A 21,815-nucleotide genomic window follows, 5' to 3' on the forward strand; every position below is an offset into this window, starting at 1 on the left:
TAATTAATTGTTTTTTAAACCAATGTGAGCATCAGTTATCGATCTTATTTATTACGATCCCTGAGATTACCACCTACTTTGGTTCTGTTTTGCATTATTGTTACTCTTTCTTTCTTTTGCATTGTGGACAAAGTGCTTTGCTGTACATTTACATAACCTGGCTGGTCAGAAGAATGGCTAGGTTAGAACTATAGGCATTGACCAGTATCTTTGGACCTTAAACATTATGGAGAGTAGGAGGCTAAACCTTTTTCCTTCTTTGTAAATGATTTATTGTTTTGTTTTGATTTCTGGCTGATTGCTTGTGATGCTTCATTCTGATGAGAGAAAATTTTCACTGGGATATATATGAGTATTTTCTTTTGTTACTACTTCTTTTTTTGCATACTCAGTCTTTTTGGTTTCTATACTCATCTTTTTTGGCCTAAAAAATATTTTAAATGTTCTGCTTTACTCTTACTTTTTAGTTATTTTATGATTTGTTTTATACACACTGCATCCTTCTAATTTGTACATTTGTTCTGTGCATATATCGGATCTGTACTTTATAATCCCCTCTTGTTTCGGTCTTTCTCTTCCCTTAAATTGGGTAGAGTGACTGCAAGCATTACTGAATTAGTCTTGTCATCCTTAGCAGCTAAGTGGTGTCCCTGTGGTGTTGGCCCATTAGCCGCATAGCCTCTGCTCCTTCATAATACAGTCAGGTTTGGGATATAATAATAAATTACCCATTTATTCCCTATCAAGAAAATACCCTCTCCCTCCTCAAAATGCACATGCACATACCTCCTTGCCACGTTTCAGCTTGACTTTGCTACATGGGCCTCCTAAGAGCTTGGGTTCTGCTTTCAAACACTGTGCCCTGCAGCAGTGCAGGAGCCATTCTCCCCTCTTATCCTCGTCCTTCTAAATTTAGGAGCAAGTGGGAGATTCTTCTCAAGGCTCCCTTATTTATTTCACAGTGATACCGCCTTTTTGCAAGACTGGTCATCAAACGATGATGCTATAGCTTATTTCAATCCTTCCCATCTGTGTTTCTTATTTCCAGTTTACTCCTTTTTTATTCATTTGATAATAGAAGGAAGGTGAGTTAGGGAAGTTTACTGATAAAGGAGCTATGTAAACTAACAAGGGACTCATTTGAACCTTTGCTTTGGCTGTTTTGCAGCCCTAACCTTCATTATTTTCATTTGCTTCTTTATATCACTCTGATCTCAATGATCAGGACACAACTTTTCTAAGAATGCACTACCTCTCAGATGCAATTTCATGTCCTCTCTTTATCAGAGTAAACTGTGATAACACAAGGTTAGATTTTCAAGCGAGACTCAGAGTCACAGATCTTACCCAGTATCAAGCATGTTCATCAGCTCCAGGGCATAAGCAAAAGGTCCAGGGCTGCCCGTGCCACTCACCTGGTTCCTTCTGACTGTGATAGGATATGCCCTGACCCCAGGGTAACAGACAAGCTCTTTAAGGAATATTTACAGTCACATCATTACACAGGAGAGAGCTGGTTCAGGCATGGGATAGCTCCATTTTACATTCTGATTGCTACATAACTTACAAGATGTTTTTCTGAAGCCCTACCCTGTACATGCTTCCCAGGTGACACTGGTGGTAAAGACCTGCCTGAAAATACGGGAGACATAAGACGTGCAGGTTCGATCCCGGGGTTGCAAAGATACCCTGGAGGAGGGCATGGCAATCCACTCCAGTATTCTTGCCTGGAGAATAATCCCATGGACAGAGGAGCCTGGCAGGCTACAGTCCATAGGATCACAGACAGTCACACACGACTAAGGCAACAGCACGCACGCATGCACTGAATACATCCATAGATTCCAGGATTTGTTTACCAAAAGCCATAAAAAACAGATCAGGTACAATCTGCCCAAGGTATTCTGTAGCAGGACTCTCCTGCTAGCATTAACCAGGAAATCCATCATTTGCATATTTACAAGGAGATCTGACTGGATCTCTGGGCTTCCCTGGTGGCTCAGATGGTAAAGAATCTGCCTGCAATGCTGAAGACCCAGGTTCAATCCCTGGGTCAGGAAAATCCCTGGAGAAGGAAATGGCAACCCACTCCAGTATTCTTGCCTGGAGAATTCCGTGGACAGAGGAACCTGGAGTTGCCATAGTCCATGGGGTTGCAAGGATGACACCACCCTTATGGCAGAAATTGAAGAGGGACTCAAAAGCCTCTTGATGAAAGTGAAAGTGGAGAGTGAAAAAGTTGGCTTAAAGCTCAACATTCAGAAAACTAAGATCATGGCATCCGGTCCCATCACTTCATGGGAAATAGATGGGGAAACAGTGGAAACAGTGTCAGACTTTATTTTTCTGGGCTCCAAAATCACTGCAGATGGTGACTGCAACCATGAAATTAAAAGATGCTTACTCCTTGGAAGGAAAGTTATGACCAACCTAGATAGCATATTCAAAAGCAGAGACATTACTTTGCCAACAAAGGTCCGTCTAGTCAAGGCTATGGTTTTTCCTGTGGTCATGTATGGATGTGAGAGTTGGACTGTGAAGAAGGCTAAGCGCCGAAGAATTGATGCTTTTGAACTGTGGTGTTGGAGAAGACTCTTGAGAGTCCCTTGGACTGCAAGGAGATCCAACCAGTCCATTCTGAAGGAGATCAGCCCTGGGCTTTCTTTGGAAGGAATGATGCTAAAGCTGAAACTCCAGTACTTTGGCCACCTCATGCGAAGAGTTGACTCACTGGAAAAGATTCTGATGCTGGGAGGGATTCGGGGCAAGAGGAGAAGGGGACGACAGAGGATGAGATGGCTAGATGGCATCACTGACTCGATGGACGTGAGTCTGAGTGATCTCTGGGAGTTGGTGATGGACAGGGGGGCCTGGCATGCTGCGATTCATGGGGTCGCAAAGAGTCAGACACAACTGAGCGACTGATCTGATCTGATGGGGATGCAAAGAGTCGGATACGACTGAGCGACTGACACTGACTGACTGGATTTCTGGTAAAAGAAGGAGAGGGATTCCAAGCTTGCTGGTAAGCATCTCCTTCCCATAAACATGTCAGTTTTGTCTACTCTCTCATGCTTCTGTTTCTGTCAGTTATTCCATTTGACCACATTATTAATGCATCTAGTCCATTAGACAAGAAGTTAGAAAAGTGGGAGACCCCAAGTGAATTAAATGGAATTCCTTGTTTAATACAGAATGATTGATCCTAGAAATGATGTGCTGATAATATCAAATAGAATAAATACAGATATTTATAAATATCTACAATTATAATTTATATTAAGTTACTTAAATGAAAGAATGTAACATTTAGCCCCTTTGGGTTCAGTTCAGTTCAGTCGCTCAGTGGTGTCCGACTCTTTGCAACCCCATGAATCGCAGCACGCCAGGCCTCCCTGTCCATCACCAACTCCCGGAGATCACTCAGACTCACGTCCATCGAGTCAATGATGCCATCCAGCCATCTCATCCTCTGTCGTCCCCTTCTCCTCCTGCCCCCAATCCCTCCTAGCATCAGAGTGTTTTCCAGTGAGTCAACTCTTTGCATGAGGTGGCCAAAGTACTGGAATTTCAGCTTTAGCATCATTCCTTCCAAAGAACACCCAGGGCTGATCTCCTTCAGAATGGACTGGTTGGATCTCCTTGCAGTCCAAGGGACTCTCAAGAGTCTTCTCCAACACCACAGTTCAAAAGCATCAGTTCTTCGGGGCTCAGCTTTCTTCACAAAGCATTATAAAATTGCTTTCAACCACATGCTAAGATAGTAAAATCAAGTACTTGATTGGGACAGTGATTGCAAAATACTTGAAACTGGACAGTTTATAAATGACAAGCATTTTTTCTTATAGTTCTGGAGATTGAGAAGTCCAGGGTCAAGTAGCTAGTGGATTTAGTGTCTAATGAGGACCCCCTTCCTGGCTCATAGCTATCACCTTGTAGCTCCCTCACAGGGTATAAGGAGGAAGGGAGCTCTCTGGGATCTCTTTCATAAGGGCACTAATCATATTCATGGAGACTCCACTCTCATAACCTAATCACCCCCCAAAGGCCCCACCTCCACACATCTTTACACTGGGGATTAGGTTTCAACATGTGAATTTCAGGGAGGGGAAATAAACACTCAGACTGTAGCAATTTTTTTTTTTTGGCCATGCAATGTGAGGCATGTGAGGTCTAGTTCTCTGACCAGGGATCGGAACCCATGCCCCCTGAATTGAAAGCATGGAGCCTTAACCACTGAACCACTAGAGAAGTTCCTATAGCAGTTTATTTTTAGTTAACAATCTTTTAAGTTACTCTTTTGGCATTCAGTTTTTTAATTTTGCCTATAAAATCTTTTATATTAACTATGTAAGTGTTGTCCTTTGTATACTTTGCTGAGTAAAATATCTCTTCTAAGTTTTGTGAGATACACATGCTAGACCAAGGCCAAGCATGAAATGTTGGTGTGTGTGTGTGTGTGTGTGTGTGTGTGTGTGTGTAGTGTACATACACTATCAGGTAAAATATCTTCCCAGAGTTTTAAAGGAAGATCATAGGGACGTTGAGTTTTAAGGCAGTAGAGCCTCAGTAGCCAGCCTGACCGTCATTGTTTCACTTCCTCTATGTCCAGCGACATCCACCTCCAAATGTAAGCCTTTGTGTGTGTCTGCTTTGCCACCTCAGGGAGGACGAGCATGCTCTCATCCAGCAGTACTGCCAGACGCTCGGAGGGGAGTCCCCAGTGAGCCAGCCCCAGAGTCCAGCGCAGATCCTGAAGTCAGTAGAAAGGGAAGAACGTGGAGAACTGGAGCGGATCATTGCCGACCTGGAGGAAGAACAAAGGTGTGCTAGACTTCGGAGAAATGGGAAATCCTTTCATATGCACTTCCACATGGCCTTACCCATTCTTTTTTCAGGACTATTGTCCAGGAAATACAGTGGAGGCAAAGTTTCAGAGGTCATTAACACACTGGGCAGCTGGGTGCAGATTACAGCTACATTTTAGGGTTCAGGGGTGCTGTCTATTAGAACATCTATTTATTTAAAGCTACAGTTTTATTCATGCTTGCTTGTCTCATTGATAAATGTTTTTACCTATGAGGAAATAAGTAGTCTCGACTACATTTGGAGCTCATGGGCAATTTTGGAAAGAAGGTGATATGTCCAATACTAATTCAGTTTTCGGTTCTCCACTAGAAATCTGCAGGTGGAATATGAGCAGCTGAAAGAGCAGCACTTGAGAAGGGGCCTCCCTGTCGGCTCCCCTCCAGACTCTGTTGTGTCCCCTCATCACACGTCTGAGGATTCAGAACTTATAGCAGAGGCGAAACTCCTCAGGCAGCACAAAGGTCGGCTGGAGGCCAGGATGCAGATTTTAGAAGATCACAACAAGCAGCTGGAGTCTCAGCTCCACCGACTTCGGCAGCTGCTAGAGCAGGTAGAGTGTGCAGAACCTGGCATCCCCTGTCCCCACGCCATCTGCCCTGGTCCCATGTCCCATGGGGCTCAGTCCCAGAGTCAGTAGGAAGATTCACTTCTCGTTTCTCCTCTCCATAGTTGATTTCAACTGGCTTAGAAATCCCTCTACAAACGTAAGCATTCAATCCTCACTGGCACCAAAAACAAAAAAAAAAATGCATTTTCCCAGCTTAAGATGGAATTGCTCATTCTTCTTTAACAATTAAATCTGTCTCAGCTCTGAATAGGTTAAGGGAAAAGATCCTATCACATACATCTGCATAAATTACATTTGGGAAACATCTGTGGATATTAAGGGAAAGGAAGTGACCTGAACTCTTCATGCTAAAACCTCCTTCCCGTAAACTATTTTCAAGAAATTAAGTAACAGATGTTTATTAATTTTCAGCTATTATTTCCTCACATAGCACCATGTTTTATGGCAGTTGTTTGCAAACTTTCTTGACAATAAAAATACAATTTGCATTATGATGAATGCATACAAGTGTGATGAGTACAAAATGCTAATTGCTGTTATTAAAAAATACTGCCTATTTCTATTTTTCTTCCCCCTCCTCCTCCCTTCTTCCTTCCTTTCCCTTCCTTCGCCTCTTCCCTTTCATTTTTCATCTATCTTTCTTAGTGTTGGTCAGGCCCAATTTTATAACTCATGAGTGGATAATAGCCTGCGATTTTGAAACACACTGTTCTTTGGGATATAAAAGAAGCATCAGATATAGTTTCTGCAATCTTGTTAGGGACCATAACAAGATAGTATGATATATGACAAGATAATGTCATCTATAGAGACATACACCCTGTGGAGAATGAAGTAACTGGTTACATCCAGCAGCTGAAGAGCGGGGATCGTGTCACAGAGCTAGCAGTGAAGATGTCTTTGCAGCAGTTGTTTGTTGTGAAGAATCCCAGACGATGGGCCTGGAACTTGCCTCTCCTGAAAAATCCCTGACATCCACATCCATGCTCTCTTTTGCTTTCTTCTCTGGCCCATGCAGTATGAGGGGCCCCTAGACAGTGAATAGGAATGCTTTTCTCCAGAAATGATGTATGAATCAAAGGCAGAAACAACTTTCTCTCCAGTGATTTTCTCAAATTTTAGAAAACCGTCTTTTCACAGTTGCTTAGCAGTATCTTTTAACGTGTCAGAATCATTCAAAACAGTGTAATTTTTGCATTACCTATACAGCGGGCCACAGAACACCCCTTATCCTTTCTGAATGTCTGTCACTGTTTCAGACTTTGCGTGACACTGTTTGGGAGAAGGTTTGCTTAGAAACTGTGCATTATTTAGACTTTCCCCGAGGCCTGGCAGGCTTTCTTTTAGTCCTTTGTATATTAGGTTTTCACCTTGATGTCACTCCCATACAGACGGCAAAACTATATTGTCAATATTGTATGATGTTTCTGAATGGTGCCTGGACAAAGGATGACTTTTTCCTCGGACTCTCTTATTTAGAATATGAAGTTTGAGTATTAGGGACTTAGTGCACAGGTAGAAGTGCTGTGGAAGGCAGCTGTGCTTGAAAAGTTTGTTTTCTATAGCCTGTGATGCTCTGAACAGAGCCAAGGCTCTCCTGCTCACCCCCTGCCTCCCCCTACTCTCTTCCTCCCATTAAGACCGAGCTGCCTAATGGCTCATGAGCCTTCAGAATCGCACAGTAATGCTTTACAAGATATCGGATATCTAAATAGCTCTGTATATTCTAGACTATAAGGCTCTTATCTCTTCTTAATGACCTAGCATGAATGCCAAAAGTTGATGGAAAATTCAACTCTGATAGTAAAAACTAGCAAAACTGCCAGACTTCAGCTAATATAGATTTAATGGAAACAAACAGCATCAAAATCAATGGAACTTCTGCACTGCCTTTACAATGAATCACGCTTTTCTAATCTGACCATGTACCTGTCAATGTATCCATCACCATTTCAAACTTCCTGCCTTTGTGAAGTATTTATTAGGTGTGTCAGATTCCTTTCTAATCACTACAGAAATACTAACTGATCACCTCCTTCACAACACATGATATATCATGCAGATACCCTTATCACCAACCCTAATTTTTAAATTTAAAAAAATCTAGGTTTTTATAAATAAAAAAGAGATAGTTATAAAATTGCCTCAGAATTAGACAACTCTGAGTGACCAAGTCTGTATCCAAGCAGCTGAATCCAACATCATGCTCTTCAAGCACAGGGAACTTTATTCAGTCCTCAGTAATGACCTATATGGGAATCTAAAGAGTGGGTATATGTACACATGTATAACTGACTCACTTTGCTGTACAGAAGAAGATAACACAACATTGTAAAGCAACTTCAATAAAAAAAAAAAAAAAATCATACCCTTTCAGTTCAGTTCAGTTCAGTTGCTCAGTCGTGTCTGACTCTTTGCGACCCCATGAATCGCAGCACGCCAGGCCTCCCTGTCCATCACCAACTCCCGGAGTTCATTCAGACTCATGTCCATCGAGTCAATGATGCCATCCAGCCATCTCATCCTCTGTCATCCCCTTCTCCTCCTGCCCCCAATCCCTCCCAGCATCAGTCTTTTCCAATGAGTCAACTCTTTGCATGAGGTGGCCAAAGTTCTGAAGTTTCAGCTTTAGCATCATTCCTTCCAAAGAAATCCCAGGGCTGATCTCCTTCAGAATGGACTGGTTGGATCTCCTTGCAGTCCAAGGGACTCTCAAGAGTCTTCTCCAACACCACAGTTCAAAAGCATCAATTCTTCAGTGCTCAGCTTTCTTCACAGTCCAACTCTCACATCCATACATGACCACAGGAAAAACCATAGCCTTGACTAGACGAAACTTTGTTGGCAAAGTGATGTCTCTGCTTTTCAATATGCTATGTAGGTTGGTCATAACTTTCCTTCCAAGGAGTAAGCGTCTTCTAATTTCATGGCTGCAGTCACCATCTGCAGTGATTTTGGAGCCCAGAAAAATAAAGTCTGACACTGTTTCCACTGTTTCCCCATCTATTTCCCATGAAGTGATGGGACCAGATGCCATGATCTTAGTTTTCTGAATGTTGAGCTTTAAGCCAACTTTTTCACTCTCCACTTTCACTTTCATCAAGAAGCTTTTGAATTCCTCTTCACTTTCTGCCATAAGGGTGGTGTCATCTGCATATCTGAGGTTATTGATATTTCTCCCGGCAATCTTGTTTCCAGCTTGTGCTTCTTCCAGCCCAGCGTTTCTTATGATGTACTCTGCATAGAAAGAGGGTAAATAAGCAGGGTGACAATATACAGCCTTTTGCATACAGGTTTCTCAAGAGGCAGGTCAGGTGGTCTGGTATTCCCATCTCTTTCAGAATTTTCCACAGTTTATTGTGATCCACACAGTCAAAGGCTTTGGCATAGTCAATAAAGCAGAAATAGATGTTTTTCTGGAACTCTTGCTTTTTTGGTGATCCAGTGGATGTTGGCAATTCGATCTCTGGTTCCTCTGCCTTTTCTAAAACCAGCTTGAACATCTGGAAGTTCGCAGTTCACGTGTTGCTGAAGCCTGGCTTGGAGAATTTTGAGCATGACTTTACTAGCGTGTGAGATGAGTGCAATTGTGCGGTAGTTTGAGCATTCTTGGGCATTGACTTTCTTTGGGATTGGAATGAAAACTGACCTTTTCCAGTCCTGTGGCCACTGCTGAGTTTTCCACATTTGCTGGCATATTGAGTGCAACACTTTCATAGCATCATCTTTCAGGATTTGGAATAGCTCAACTGGAATTCCATCACCTCCACTAGCTTTGTTCATAGTGATGCTTTCTAAGGCCCACTTGACTTCACATTCCAGGATGTCTGGCTCTAGGTCAGTAATCACACCATCGTGATTATTTTGGTCATGAAGATCTTTTTTGTACAGTTCTTCTGTGTATTATTGTCATCTTTTCTTAATATCTTCTGCTTCTGTTAGGTCCATACCATTTCTGTCATTTATTGAGCCCATCTTTGCTTGAAATGCTCCCTTGGTATCTCTGATTTTCTTGAAGAGATCTATAGTCTTTCCCATTCTGTTGTTTTCCTCTGTTTCTTTGCATTGGTCGCTGAGGAAGGCTTTATTATCTCTCCTTGCTATTCTTTGGAACTCTGCATTCAGATACTTACATCTTTCCTTTTCTCCTTTGCTTTTCGCTTCTCTTTTTTTCACAGCTATTTGTAAGGCCTCCTCAGACAGCCATTTTGCTTTTTTGCATTTCTTTTCCATGGGGATGGTCTTGATCCCTGTCTCCTGTACAATTTCACGAACCTCCGTCCATAGTTCATCAGGCACTCTATCATACCCTTTACCACTCTCCAATATTGCTCTTAAATATTGATTTAAGTTAAAAAATTAGCATAATTTTTAAATTAGATAAATTTACTGAATGGGAAGCAGTGTTAATTTTAAAGATGAATGAAACATGTTTCCAAAATCGCTTGGTTGACGTAAAAGTAATAGAACAATTGAGGGAATGACCCTGACATTGATAGGTAAATCCTGCCAAATAACCAAGTGAATTCTTCAAAGTTCTCAGATCCAAAGGGAAGGACCATTTGGTCCTCAGCTGAACACTAGTGAGTCCACCAACTGACGTTAAAGCGTATTTGAAAATGACTGAGGGTGAAGGATGTTATGTGATTTAATTATCCATAGTTGGGGAAGGGAAGTTAGAAACAGAAATGTTTTCTTTAATCACTTTTTGAATCTCTTCAATTTTAACCTCTGAATGTGATTTCAGCCTGAATCTGATTCGCAAATCAATGGCGTCTCCCCTTGGGCTTCCCCTCAGCAGTCGGCACTGAACTACTCCCTGGATCCAGACCCGGGCCCGCAGTTCCACCAGGCAGGTCTGTGTCCGCAAGACTCGGCTACTCTCTCCCCTGCTCTACCCTGGGCTTTGCCATTTGTGCGCTTTTCATTTTAAATAACATTCTTGCACATGCCGGCCTTAAGCATAAGGGAATTCGTATTCTCTTTCATCTCAGCTGAGTACAAAGCCATTTTAACAATACTGAAAAAAGCAAGCATTTTAGAATAATAAACTATAATGCACATGTTTGTGTAAGGTGTAGTAGTGAATCGAATTTTGATGAGAGAGGAGAAAGAGCTCCTTCCTTTTGGGATGAGCAACAATTTACTTTGTTCTTTGCCTTAGGAATGATTTTTTTTTTCAATAAACTTCTGTCTCTGAAATTTCATAGTTGTACACATTCAGAATAAACGACTAAAGAATATCACACCAAATATAGTTTTCTCTGCCCAGGGCTGGGGACTCAGTATTCTGCTTTCTCCATCCTAGTTCCCCGAGACATTTCTGCCTCAGCCACCCCCATCTGAGGCTGAAGTCCCACCTAGCCTGTCCTTGGTCACAATGGGGACCTGTCACTGCTGCGAGGATGGGCTCTGTCAACCAGGAATTCTGGAATGACATTTTGTTATTGATGAAATTAAGCTCTAAAATCCTACTGAGAACCCCATACTTGAACCAAAATAATTTGTTAATGGGAATCCTTTTGCTGCATGTATCAGAGGAAAACCTAAAATAGTGAAATTATTTTAAATTGTTAAATAAGAGAATTATTTTGCTATTGATGATAGACTAAATAAACATCAAAATAGAAAGTGTCTTATAAAATACTTCTAACTTTGTAGCAGTGTAAGCTAGCCTATGCTGAAGTCTCCATAAAGAAGGAAGGAAAAAATTGATGGAATATATTTCTCATATGAAAATATACTTGATGGGCTTCCCTGGTGGCTCAGTGGTAAATAATCCTCCTGTCAATGCAGGAGACACAGGTTCAATCCCTGGTCTGGGAAGATCCCATATGCCACAGAGAAACTAATCAGCCCTTGCACCACAACTATTGAACCTGTGTTCTGGAGCCTGGGAGCTGCAACTACTGAAATTTGCAATGCCCTGGAGCCTGTGCTCTGCAACTAGAGAAAAGCCCACATGCAGTAACGAAGACCCAGCACAGCCAAAAATAAATAGAGTTATTTTTTAAATAGCTGTGCAAAATAGTGGAATTCTAACTAAGAAATAATATGACCCCATTACTTATTTTTCACTTGTGAATTTTCCCCTGGCACTTGAATTCTTTCTATAGAAACATCTAATACATTTTAATTATGTAAAATTCTGTTACCAGAAATTAATGCAAAAGTGATTTTCGAATTTCCCCCTAAAATTATTCTTTGCAAGGAGACTATTTTCACACTGATGTTTAGAGGCCAGTACTGGCATTTTTCCCCCACAGTTGGGTTTTAGTGGAAGACCGGACGTTAATCTGAGAGCGTCTGTTGTTCTTTCTATCTGCAGGCACGGCGGCAGAGGAGTCGCTGGCACCCCCTCATGACACCAGCACGGACCTCACAGAGGTCATGGAGCAGATCAACAGTACGTTTCCATCCTGTTGCCGTGAGTATGAAAGATCGTAATGCCGCTACTATGCTTTTTCCTTCCATTTCTTTTTTCCTGTGTGAGGCCCTTTGTCTTCTTTGGTGAGATAACAGCAATATTGGAAGCGAGACTGAACATTATTTGAAGATAAATCAAGCTTTCCATATGTCAGCAAGGCAAACAAAGCCCAACCTGGATGCCATCACATCCCAGGGTGGAGGGCCAGTGCCACCCTGCTCTTTGAGATCCTTTGATCTGCCCTGTGATCGACAACCTGGGGCACATAAAACAAGTCTGTCTTTAAGGAGAAATTATCCTCTTCAGTGCAGGCCATAGTAAGAAAGGTGTATTTCTCCAAAAGAGTGTTTTTTGTGGTATGCCAGACAAAGTCTGAAAATAGCTTTTTCTAAGTCATTCCTTCTCTTTTCTTCAGATATTGTCTTCTGATGTCATCAAGTTCAGATGTAAAAAGGGATTATTTTCAATTTCACACCCCACCCCCCATCTTTTGTTTTGGTGTGGGTTTTGTTTTGTTTTTATTATTTTTTTTAGGTTCATGGGTTCTTTTCTCAAGGAATAAAATAGTCACTGTAAGAAAGGCCAAACAATTTAAAGCACGGCAGATTATGACCCTGTGAATTCTCCATATGAACAACCAAGAGCCAGAAAATAACCAAATAAAAATCCCAGAGGAAACTGTATAATTGTTATTTATTGATTTTTTTCCCCAAACATTTTGTCTTCAGCACCTTGGTGTCTTGCAGTTTCTACTGAGCTGTCAGCAAAAACATTTCTGTTGTTTCAAACAAACAGCTTACTGTACATACATACACACCACTTAAAGCTGCAATTATATTTTAAATAATATTTTAAAGAAATCAGAATATATTATTTAAAAATTTATATTTATAATTTTAGGGTGATTAGCTCTAGTCAGCCATTACACTAAGATTCTAGTACTGCACCTCAGGTGGTGCTAGTGGTGAAGAAGCCACCCACGAGCCAATGCAGGAGACATAATAGACTCGGGTTCAATTCCTGGATTGGGAAGATTCCCTGGAATAAGAAATGGCAGCCCACTCCAGGATTCTTGCCTGGAGAATCCCATGAAAAGAAGAGTCTGGCAGGCTATGGTCCATGGGGTTGCAAAGGGTTGGACACAACTCAAGTGACTTAGCTCAGCACAGCACTATTATATATTATTCATCATATATATGTAGTATATAAAACAGCCTGTCATTACACCCCTTTCCATCCTCTCCTCAGAAAATACCACTTTAAATGACAGTAAAGAGTCTTTATACTTTGATAATATAAAAATCTCCCAAGATAGGGATAGCTTTTCATAAAAATAAAAACATAAATTGATTTATTTATGAAATTGACATATACTTTTAAATTCTGCCTGGATTGATTAAACTTTTTTTTTTTTTAATGGATGTAAAATAGAAATGAGCACCTGCCGCAAATTTGGTGCCCAATATATTTCTGGATTGAATGAGTGAATGAATGAATGATAAAATTTTCCTGTTGGGAAGGAAGGTTTAATTGATAGTACTAGATAGTACTTAGAAGGTTCTGTTGGATTCCTTTGCTTTGTTGCCCCTTTTAAGCTGTACAAGCTAGCAAATACTTTAATAAGCCTTTGCATTTCCAAAGCTTCAGTTCAGTTCAGTCGCTCAGTCATGTCTGACTCTTTGCGACCCCATGGACTGCAGCATGCCAGGCTTCCCTGTCCATCACAAACTCCCAAAGCTAACTGACCATCTTTGGAGAGTTTTTGAAAGCAAATCGGATTGGCATCCTCCCAATGCCAAGCCAATCCCCTGTAACTAATGAGAACTTTAAAACTGCTGGTCACCAGCATACAGTGAATTGATCTGCATGTTAATCTTGACTTTTGATCCTTTGTGAATTAAACATTAGCATGGTCACAAGTGAATTTCCACTCCTGGCACTCTTGGAATTAAAATGAAACTGTATTCTTAAATCCTAATTGTATGAATTGTCTACTTAAACATGACTTTTTTTTCTTGCTGTGTCTGTATATTGTTGCACATAACACTTTAGAATTCCTCTGTCTTGGATTAATGTCCCAGTTGGTCCTGATAGCATCCTTGAATTATGGCCTTTTAAAGTTTTCTTTTAATTATGTATGTTGAGTTTCAGAGCAGAGACGCAAGCATTTCCATCTCTTCCTGACAAGGAGTTAATGAAGGGAATGTAATCGTGTTGCCTATTAACTGATATACTAAAATTTCCACTGACTGCCGTAACTAATTTTTTCAGTGTAACATCATTTTGTTGTTGTTTTTTTCTTTTATGTCATCCAAATATACAAGATGCTAGTAGTAAGATGAATATTATTTTCACTAATAGACTAACAAATGCTTTTTAATTATTTTTTTTATCTGCAGGCATATTCTTACTGTGAATTGCCTATATTTATTGAGCTTGATTGACATTCATCAAAACTTCAAGACCTACTAAAATACAATGATTTCCTGATTTCTTTAAAATATGTATTTTATGATTTGTTTAAGAGGGTACTTGTAGCCTTTATTTAATAAAAGGCTACAGGGTTAAAATGTTGATTTGCAGCAAAACAGATTTGATTTCTGTTTGGATTCGGCTGTTTGTTACTGAGAAGAGAAGCTTACCTCTGCCTATGGTATACTTCATGCTCATGCAACTAAGGTTTCCCTCAAGAGGGTGTAGTTCTGTGCAAGGGTAATTCCCCTGTGTAAGGAAGTCCACTCTTTTTTCCCTGATATAACTTACACAATTGGTAGGACTTGATTATTCCCCCCAATACTACTGGGGTGCACACTTTCCCTCCAGGGCATCATAAGAAGCTTCCACTTCTTGCTCTTTTTTCTCATGAAGCACCTACTGTGTGGTCACAGGTTTTTTGTTTTTTGTTTGTTTCCCTTCAAAAAGGGGGAAACAAAAAAATAGAATGATGAAAGTAGTCACATGCTGTTTGATTAGGGACGATCTTTAATGACCCAGAACAGATGCTACTATCATAAGCAGTGGAGCGCCTCTCTCTCCCAGGGCTGAGTACCAGTTCAGAAATTGTGAGATGTCACAGTGAAAGGGAGAGATGAAACCTCAGAGGCCTTAGAGAAGAGCTGTGCTAGTGGCTGCCCTTTCAGGTCGTACTGGATCAGCTTCACTGCACATGCCCTCTGCCACCAAGGAGGAGCTGAGCTGCTCAGATGCAAAGGCAAATTAGACACCATATTCTAACTTATCTCATGCTCTTAACTTAGCCCATGGAAGGCACAGGATTAACCCAAGTTCCTACAAGACTTCTGAGTGCTGAGGACTAGGCTACTGCCACCATCTTCCTGGTCTTTGGGGTAAGGGTGGCAGAAACTAAAGACTCTGGCCCTGGCATTTCCTTAATGACTTCTTGGTCAGAATTTGTACTATTCAGGAGAATATACAGAATTTTCTCTGTTCTAATGCATAAACCAAATATATGGCATGATTTCAGTGGGAAATTTTGAGTTTTTTTTGCAAAACTAATTATTCACTGAATGCTTTAGCATGTACTGCTTTGAGAGAGCTGGCGTATCTTTTGCATATTTTGGTGGAATTTTTATTTCTTAAAGCACATGGGATATGAAAAGCTAAGTAGGGAAACTAGCCCTGTTGAAGCATCTGGCCAAAAAAAAAAAAAAAAACTTCCCCAAAGCTCTTTCTTATTTTCTTATTAATATCCATTTAACAGCTGGGAATGGTGCAGTTTACACTTTTGCATGCATAAAAGGGAGAACCACAGAAATGCCTGCAGTTGACTGTTTTTGTTTTCTCTTTCAGCAAATCTCCCCAGCAGGCCACAGGTAAGAGTTCATGGGTTGACTGGTTTAGGTGTTACAGATTATAACTTGGAGTAAGCAATTAGTGGGACTTCCCTGGTGATCTAGTGGTTAAGACTGTGCTTCCAATGCAGAGTCAGGGTTCGATCCCTGTTCAGGGAACTAAGATCCCACATGCTTTACAGGATGGCCGGTTTGCTTTTTAATTTTTTTTTTTTTCCTTTCTTTATTTAAAAATAAAATGTTTAAGCGATTACCTACTGTTGATTTTTGATTTTTGCTATATTTTCACCTTATGAAAATAGAGAATTGAAATTCTTTTATGCTATAAATGTGCATTCAGAGTCCATGAACCATGCTCTGTTTTTATTTAGGGACAGAATGTTTTCCTGTTAGACCCCTTTCTTCTCATTTCTTGGTAGAACCATGATATGGAGTTTATCCCTTGGCTTCCTGCTAGTGGACAGGACCCTCCTGCACAGCCCACTCGCAATGCCTACCAGCCCTGCCCTAGGACATGATTTCTCCCTGTTTTGCTCTTCACTTACTTCATATCCTGTGCTTGATGAGAGTGCGTCAAATGCTGCTCTGACACTATTCAGTCAGTGTTTGTCTTTATACTGGTGCCCTTGCTTACTGCCTGTGTTGCATACAGCCGCAGTTTAAGAGCTCTGCAAGGCTGGAGAAACCACGTGTGCAGTTGATAACAGACCAGTGACATGCTTGTGAAGGTAGTCAGGAGACAGACCTGTAGGTTTGCTTCTCCACATTCTGATACCATGAGCTAATGGAAACAAGGTTTAGGGGGTCCTAGTGGGCTTCCCGGGTGGCTCAGTGGATAAAGAACCTGCCTGCCATGCAGATGCTGGAGATATGAATTTGATTCCTGGGTTGGGGAGATCCCCTAGAGGAAGGTACAGCAACCCACTCCAGTATTCTTGCCTGGAGAATCCCATGGACAGAGGAGCCTGGCAGGCTACAGTCCATGGGGTCACAAAGAGTTGGACATGACAAGTGACCAAGCACAGCACAGCATTGTTGATTTATTCCCCATGTAAATAAGGAAACTTGCTTGACATGTTAGTTGATTTGGTACAGCAGTTTGTCAGCCTGAGGAGGGGAACCCTCCCACGCCAGTTTTTCCAGATGCCCCAATTGCCAGATCTTTTGTGTTCTAACAGGTTTTTAGTGAAAGTCACTCAGTCGTGTCCAACTCTTTGTGACCCCATGAACTATACAGTCCATGGAGTCTTCCAGGCCAGGATACTGGAGTGGGTAGCTGTTCCCTTCTCCAGGGGATCTTCCTGACCCAGGAAGCAAACCAGGGTCTTCACATTGCACGTGGATTCTTTACCAGTTGAGCTACCAGGGAAGCCCAAAGTGAAAGTCACTCAGTAGACTCAAGCCTTTAATAGTTCTATGTACTATGTAAAATTACCCCAGATAGGTTTAGCTGACAGGGTTCTCCCAAACATGTACTTCAGATAGCTACCACAGAACATGGACTTAAAAGCCATGCCTGGGGCAGTACACAAAGCTGCTTTTGTTATTCTGAGGGGAGAAGATTTTGATTTTTCATTTAAGAATTTGCTGAGAACTGTTGGCAGATATAGCCCATGTGTTTTTCAGTATTTTCCTTATCAGGTAGTCTTAGAAATAGTGTGTCCCAAGACCACAGTAAATCTTTGGAGAACATTTTTCCTCATGCACCTTTTATGAATCTTTTTGAAACCGTGAACCCTCTGATTGTGCTACTGCCTTAATGGCCCAAGAGGCTGAGATATTAAGGAGAAGTACCAATGGTTCATCTTTAGTAACTGGAGGGAACACAAGGGAATATGAAGTAGATCAGTGGCTGTGGTGTGAGAGCCTGTGAGAAGGAAGAACCTCATCCCAGAGAGCAGAAGTCTTGTGATTGTTCTGTTGTCTTAGTGAATCAGAAGCAGGGGCTTCAGCAGAGAGTGAGGCTGGGGAGGAGGCCTTGGAGGTATGAGGAGAGACTGGAAGATGTGCAGTAGCTGCTTGGAGCTGAGGAGAGTATGTGGAAACAGAGTGACTGCCAGGTAGCATTAAAGGCCACCACTTGCTTGCCTGTGAATTTAACTTGAGGCCTGTCTGCAGGACTATGTGTTGCCCTTCAGCCTCATTCAAGTTCATGGGCACTGGCACCAGAGTAGGCCAAGTATTGCATTTAACTTGAAATTTATTGCATTTAAGTTGAAGTAGTTGTTTGGCCAAGAGAGTACAACAGTTCAAGGGAAGAGGCAGAGGAGCGATGATAATGCTTGCACCCAAGTCTGGAAGGAAGAACAGTGAGGGTGCAATAGGTGTGGGAGACAGGAAATCTGTAGGCCATAGTACCAGAGGATGAGTGAAGTTTGGGTCCTAGTGGAAGTAAGCTGGAAAGGTACAGGTGGGTTGTCAGAAAGGGGGATGATTGAAATTGAAATATTGGAAGGGATGCAGGTGTTGGCAGTCATCCAGATTTGAGACTTTGCGTGGAAGGCTGAGAAAGGGTGAAGGACAGATTCTGGGAGGAGTGGAGCTCAAGGAGCTAAGAGGCCACAGGTTTGGAGAAACCATCTATGTATTGAAATCATGAACATTTAAAACCAATGAATGACAGCCATTTTTTCTTCAAGAGGTAAGGGGACATGAGCTTAGAGCTGCATAGTGGGTGGTATGGTTTGATGAAGAGATTCAAAGCTGGGTACTTTAAGGAAGGAGAGAGAGAAAAGGCCCTGAAAATCACAATATGAACCTATCCCGTATCTGAGGAGTGTGAGAGATAAAAAACAGACCTATGTAAAGAAGTCCTTTCTTTCTATGGAGGAAGCTGTGCCTTTAGGGAGATGTAGATATCCATTAGAGCAAGCCAGTGAAAGATGCATTTAGAGAAGAGTTTTTGACATAGATTTTAATGATAATGGACCCAACCATTTGATCTCTGAAAGGTTGATGCCACTCCTCTGAGTGTGACCTGGATTTCTATCCTTCCTTGCCTCTGTACATTAGCGCTGAGCCTTTAACTGGCACCATCGCACACCCTTGAACTGTGATTCCTGTCTTGAGTTCTTATTGTCTGGATCCCAGCTGGGATCCAGCTGGTACCCTGGAATTTGTCCAGGGTACCAATTCTGCAGAAGACCTCCCACAGACCCTCAGAGGAACACAGAGTGCTTGCACCAACCTAATTCAGTCAACATTAGTACCTCTCAGGAAAAAAAAAAAGAAAAGACAAATCGTCTCAGTTTTAACTTGGTTTCCAGCCTGGACAAGAGAAAAGTCTTCCAGACTTCCTCTATATCAGCTGAGTTGATGAAAAGCAGGCTATGAAACTTTATGATGAAAGCAAAGGACTTCATTCCAGGAACAAAAGTCAGGTGGGAGTAAAGTATCCCCATTGAATGTAGCAAAAGAGGACTTGTCTATGCTGAAAGAAGCACTTTTATTTTTTTAAGAGTTGACAGGTCTCTGCTACCTGTAATGCCTTCTGTAAATGTTGTTCTGACAGTGCTATTTTCTCTTCCCACAGGCAATGTGAAGTATTCATCTAGCCAACCAACATTTCTTGATTTACAGTGTTGCCCTTTTCAGCAAATGCCAGTGTCAAGTTCCATTTAATCAGAAGCTCCATGGCTCTTTGAATTATGCTGTTGAGTGCTGACTGTGTGTTCTACTGAAGGAGTAAAACACTGACTATCCAAAGAGGAAAGGATATTTTGTTTTTATAATAATCATATGTTATTGTTTTCTTCTTCCCTTTCTATGCAACTGTAAATTAATGAACAGAATGGTATTTGGAAATGGAAATACATTTGTCACTGATTTGTATACTGTATACAGTATTGGGAAAGTGGGTGGGGGGTTTCTAATATGAGACCTTCTTTTTAATAACCGTGAACAAATGCATCAGAATTAGAAGACAATTTTACATTTTTACATTCCTTCATATTAACCTTGTACAATAACTTCATTTGTTTCTTTGACTCTTTTACCATTATGTTTTGGTTATTTATAATTCATAAGCCACATGACCAAATAGATTTTATTTGTTTCCATGATTTGGCCAAATTAATAACTTCATATATGTCAATCAAATATTATATGTTTATGGATTAGGCTACAGCTCTGTGTATACTATTTAACTTTACTTCACATCATACACTTATTTCTTTAGTGACCACTTGGATAACCGCAATAAAAATCCTGTGGGCCTAACAGGCATTTCTATTGGGATTTTTTTCCCCTTGTCTTTTATCTCCCTGCTCTATATAAGTTGGTGTTGATTTCTTTATTTATTTTATGTCCCAATCTGTATGACAGAATTATAATAATCTCAAAGATTATTTTACCAAAGGTTGCCCATTTAAGCATATTTTCATTTTGACACAGAAACAAGATTTGGTCCAACTTTTCCTAGTTCCCAGGTCTTGATTTTCATCATTCAGTACACAGCAGACCTGTACCTAATTGTGATACCAAAATCCATGGCTGTCTTTAGTTCCCTTTGAAGAAATTTTGATGGTTGTTTATGTCTCTAATATATTCAAGCCCTCAATGATTCTTGAAACCCCCGGTTATTTTCCTTCTGAAAGCAGACACAAATTTAATGAATGTCTCATTTTACTTTTTGAAGGAATAGCTTGTTATATTACCCTTCATTTGACCAATGCATTTGGGAACGATGTTTATCAAAAGCCTGTATCACTGCTTCTATAGAAGAATGAAATTAATGCTTAGATGGTGGAATCCTGGCTTACACCTTTGAGTGCATTCAGTTAGGTATTTGGTTCAGCTCCTGATTTAACATTTATTTGGTTCAGTTTAAACATGCCATGTCATTTACCAAATGTAAAGAAACCAAAAAAAAAAAAAAGTAAAAATAATGTGTTTTGATTGAAGCATATGTGCTTTAAAACATCAGGACATTTTAACTTTGAGTTCTCTTTAACTGGGATCTGGCCAGAAGGAGGCTTAAAGTTAGAAATTCCTATTCTTTAGAATAGGTTGGGTGGGTTGGGGGGCAAGGGTGTCTATTTGCAGTAAAGATATTTTGAGAAGAAGAAAATTGTTTTATATAAGAGGAAAGCCATGACCACCTTTCTACCTCAGATCCATCTTCATCCATCGCGTTGGAAATAGCTTTATGCCGCTGCAGTTTGAAAAATCTAGAGCTTCTATCAGATCACATCATACCCAGTAAAAATACCTATTTAAAGAAAAAAAAATTCCCTGAACTCTGAACTACAAGTTGTAGATTTGGTGTCTTCCTTGTCCTTCCTTTGAAAAGTTATGTATTAATTTTTTTTCTGCCTGTAATTGTGTGCAACATGTTCTCTATCTGCTATTAAGGAAAAGCTACATAAAACACTACATTGTAACCTTTTAAGTAACGGTAAATATAAAGAAATATATTGCAGTAACAAGGGGAAATAAGTATGTAGTTCTTTTGAAATATGTGGTAAAGAACTAATCATAGACTATCATCTAAACTGGTTACATGTTGTATTTTTCATCCTGAATAAAAGTAATTTTAACACAAGGTGACTTTGATATTCTTCAGTGGTGTTTACTGATAGACTTAGAACTTTGAATGTATGATTATGAAAATAAAATAGAAAGACAGCCTATATCCTGATAATCTACATGTGTTCCTGCAGTTTCTCTCATATGCCCTAATACATTCTTTCTTACTCTCACTGTCTCACTTTCTCTTTCTCTGTGTTTCTCTCTTCTCTCTTATATATATATACATAATTCTCAATTTTCTTTACAGATAGGTTAGGGAAAAATAATATTGGATGTTAAAAATATATATGTGAAACCTATTTAGCTTTTGTTTTAATATCTTAGATGCTATTGGTATTTAGTCACTTACTCTTTCAAATCCCCTTTCAGCTTCAAGCTCTTAAATAATGCGCTTTTTATATATGCACTGGATTCTACCACTCTAGCAGAAGTTTAATCCATTTCAAAGCTACCCCATGGGAATGAGTGCTGAGAATCATGTTGCTTGATTCTGAAAGTAAAAGTATGAAATAGAAAAGTCCCCTTATTTATAGTTTGTTAAAGAAAATTGACCCATTCTAATGAACATACATTTTAAGCATCCTGTCTACTTCAAAGTAATATTCACATT

At 40.5% G+C, this 21,815-nt stretch overlaps 1 protein-coding gene across 12 annotated transcripts in view; it reads left to right on the forward strand.

Moving 5' to 3' along the window:
• UTRN (utrophin) overlaps positions 1–21,320 on the forward strand; it is a 556,684-nt gene extending 535,364 nt beyond the window's left edge. For 10 of the 12 annotated variants that reach the window (XM_010808643.4, XM_015472890.3, XM_010808642.4 and 7 more), the window contains 6 exons: positions 4,666–4,824; positions 5,179–5,419; positions 10,185–10,293; positions 11,766–11,864; positions 15,675–15,697; positions 19,209–21,218. In XM_010808643.4, coding sequence (XP_010806945.1) covers positions 4,666–4,824; positions 5,179–5,419; positions 10,185–10,293; positions 11,766–11,864; positions 15,675–15,697; positions 19,209–19,217 — 640 coding nt within the window. In that variant the 3' untranslated portion in view covers positions 19,218–21,218. Of the gene's footprint in view, positions 1–4,665; positions 4,825–5,178; positions 5,420–10,184; positions 10,294–11,765; positions 11,865–15,674; positions 15,698–19,208 lie in introns of all 12 variants that reach the window. The other 2 variants (NM_001278561.2, XM_010808645.4) reach the window with 2 other exon arrangements.
• The last annotated feature ends 495 nt before the right edge of the window (positions 21,321–21,815 follow it).

Source organism: Bos taurus, chromosome 9 (genome assembly GCF_002263795.3).
Source record: "Bos taurus isolate L1 Dominette 01449 registration number 42190680 breed Hereford chromosome 9, ARS-UCD2.0, whole genome shotgun sequence".
In the NCBI taxonomy this organism is placed as follows: domain Eukaryota; kingdom Metazoa; phylum Chordata; class Mammalia; order Artiodactyla; family Bovidae; genus Bos; species Bos taurus.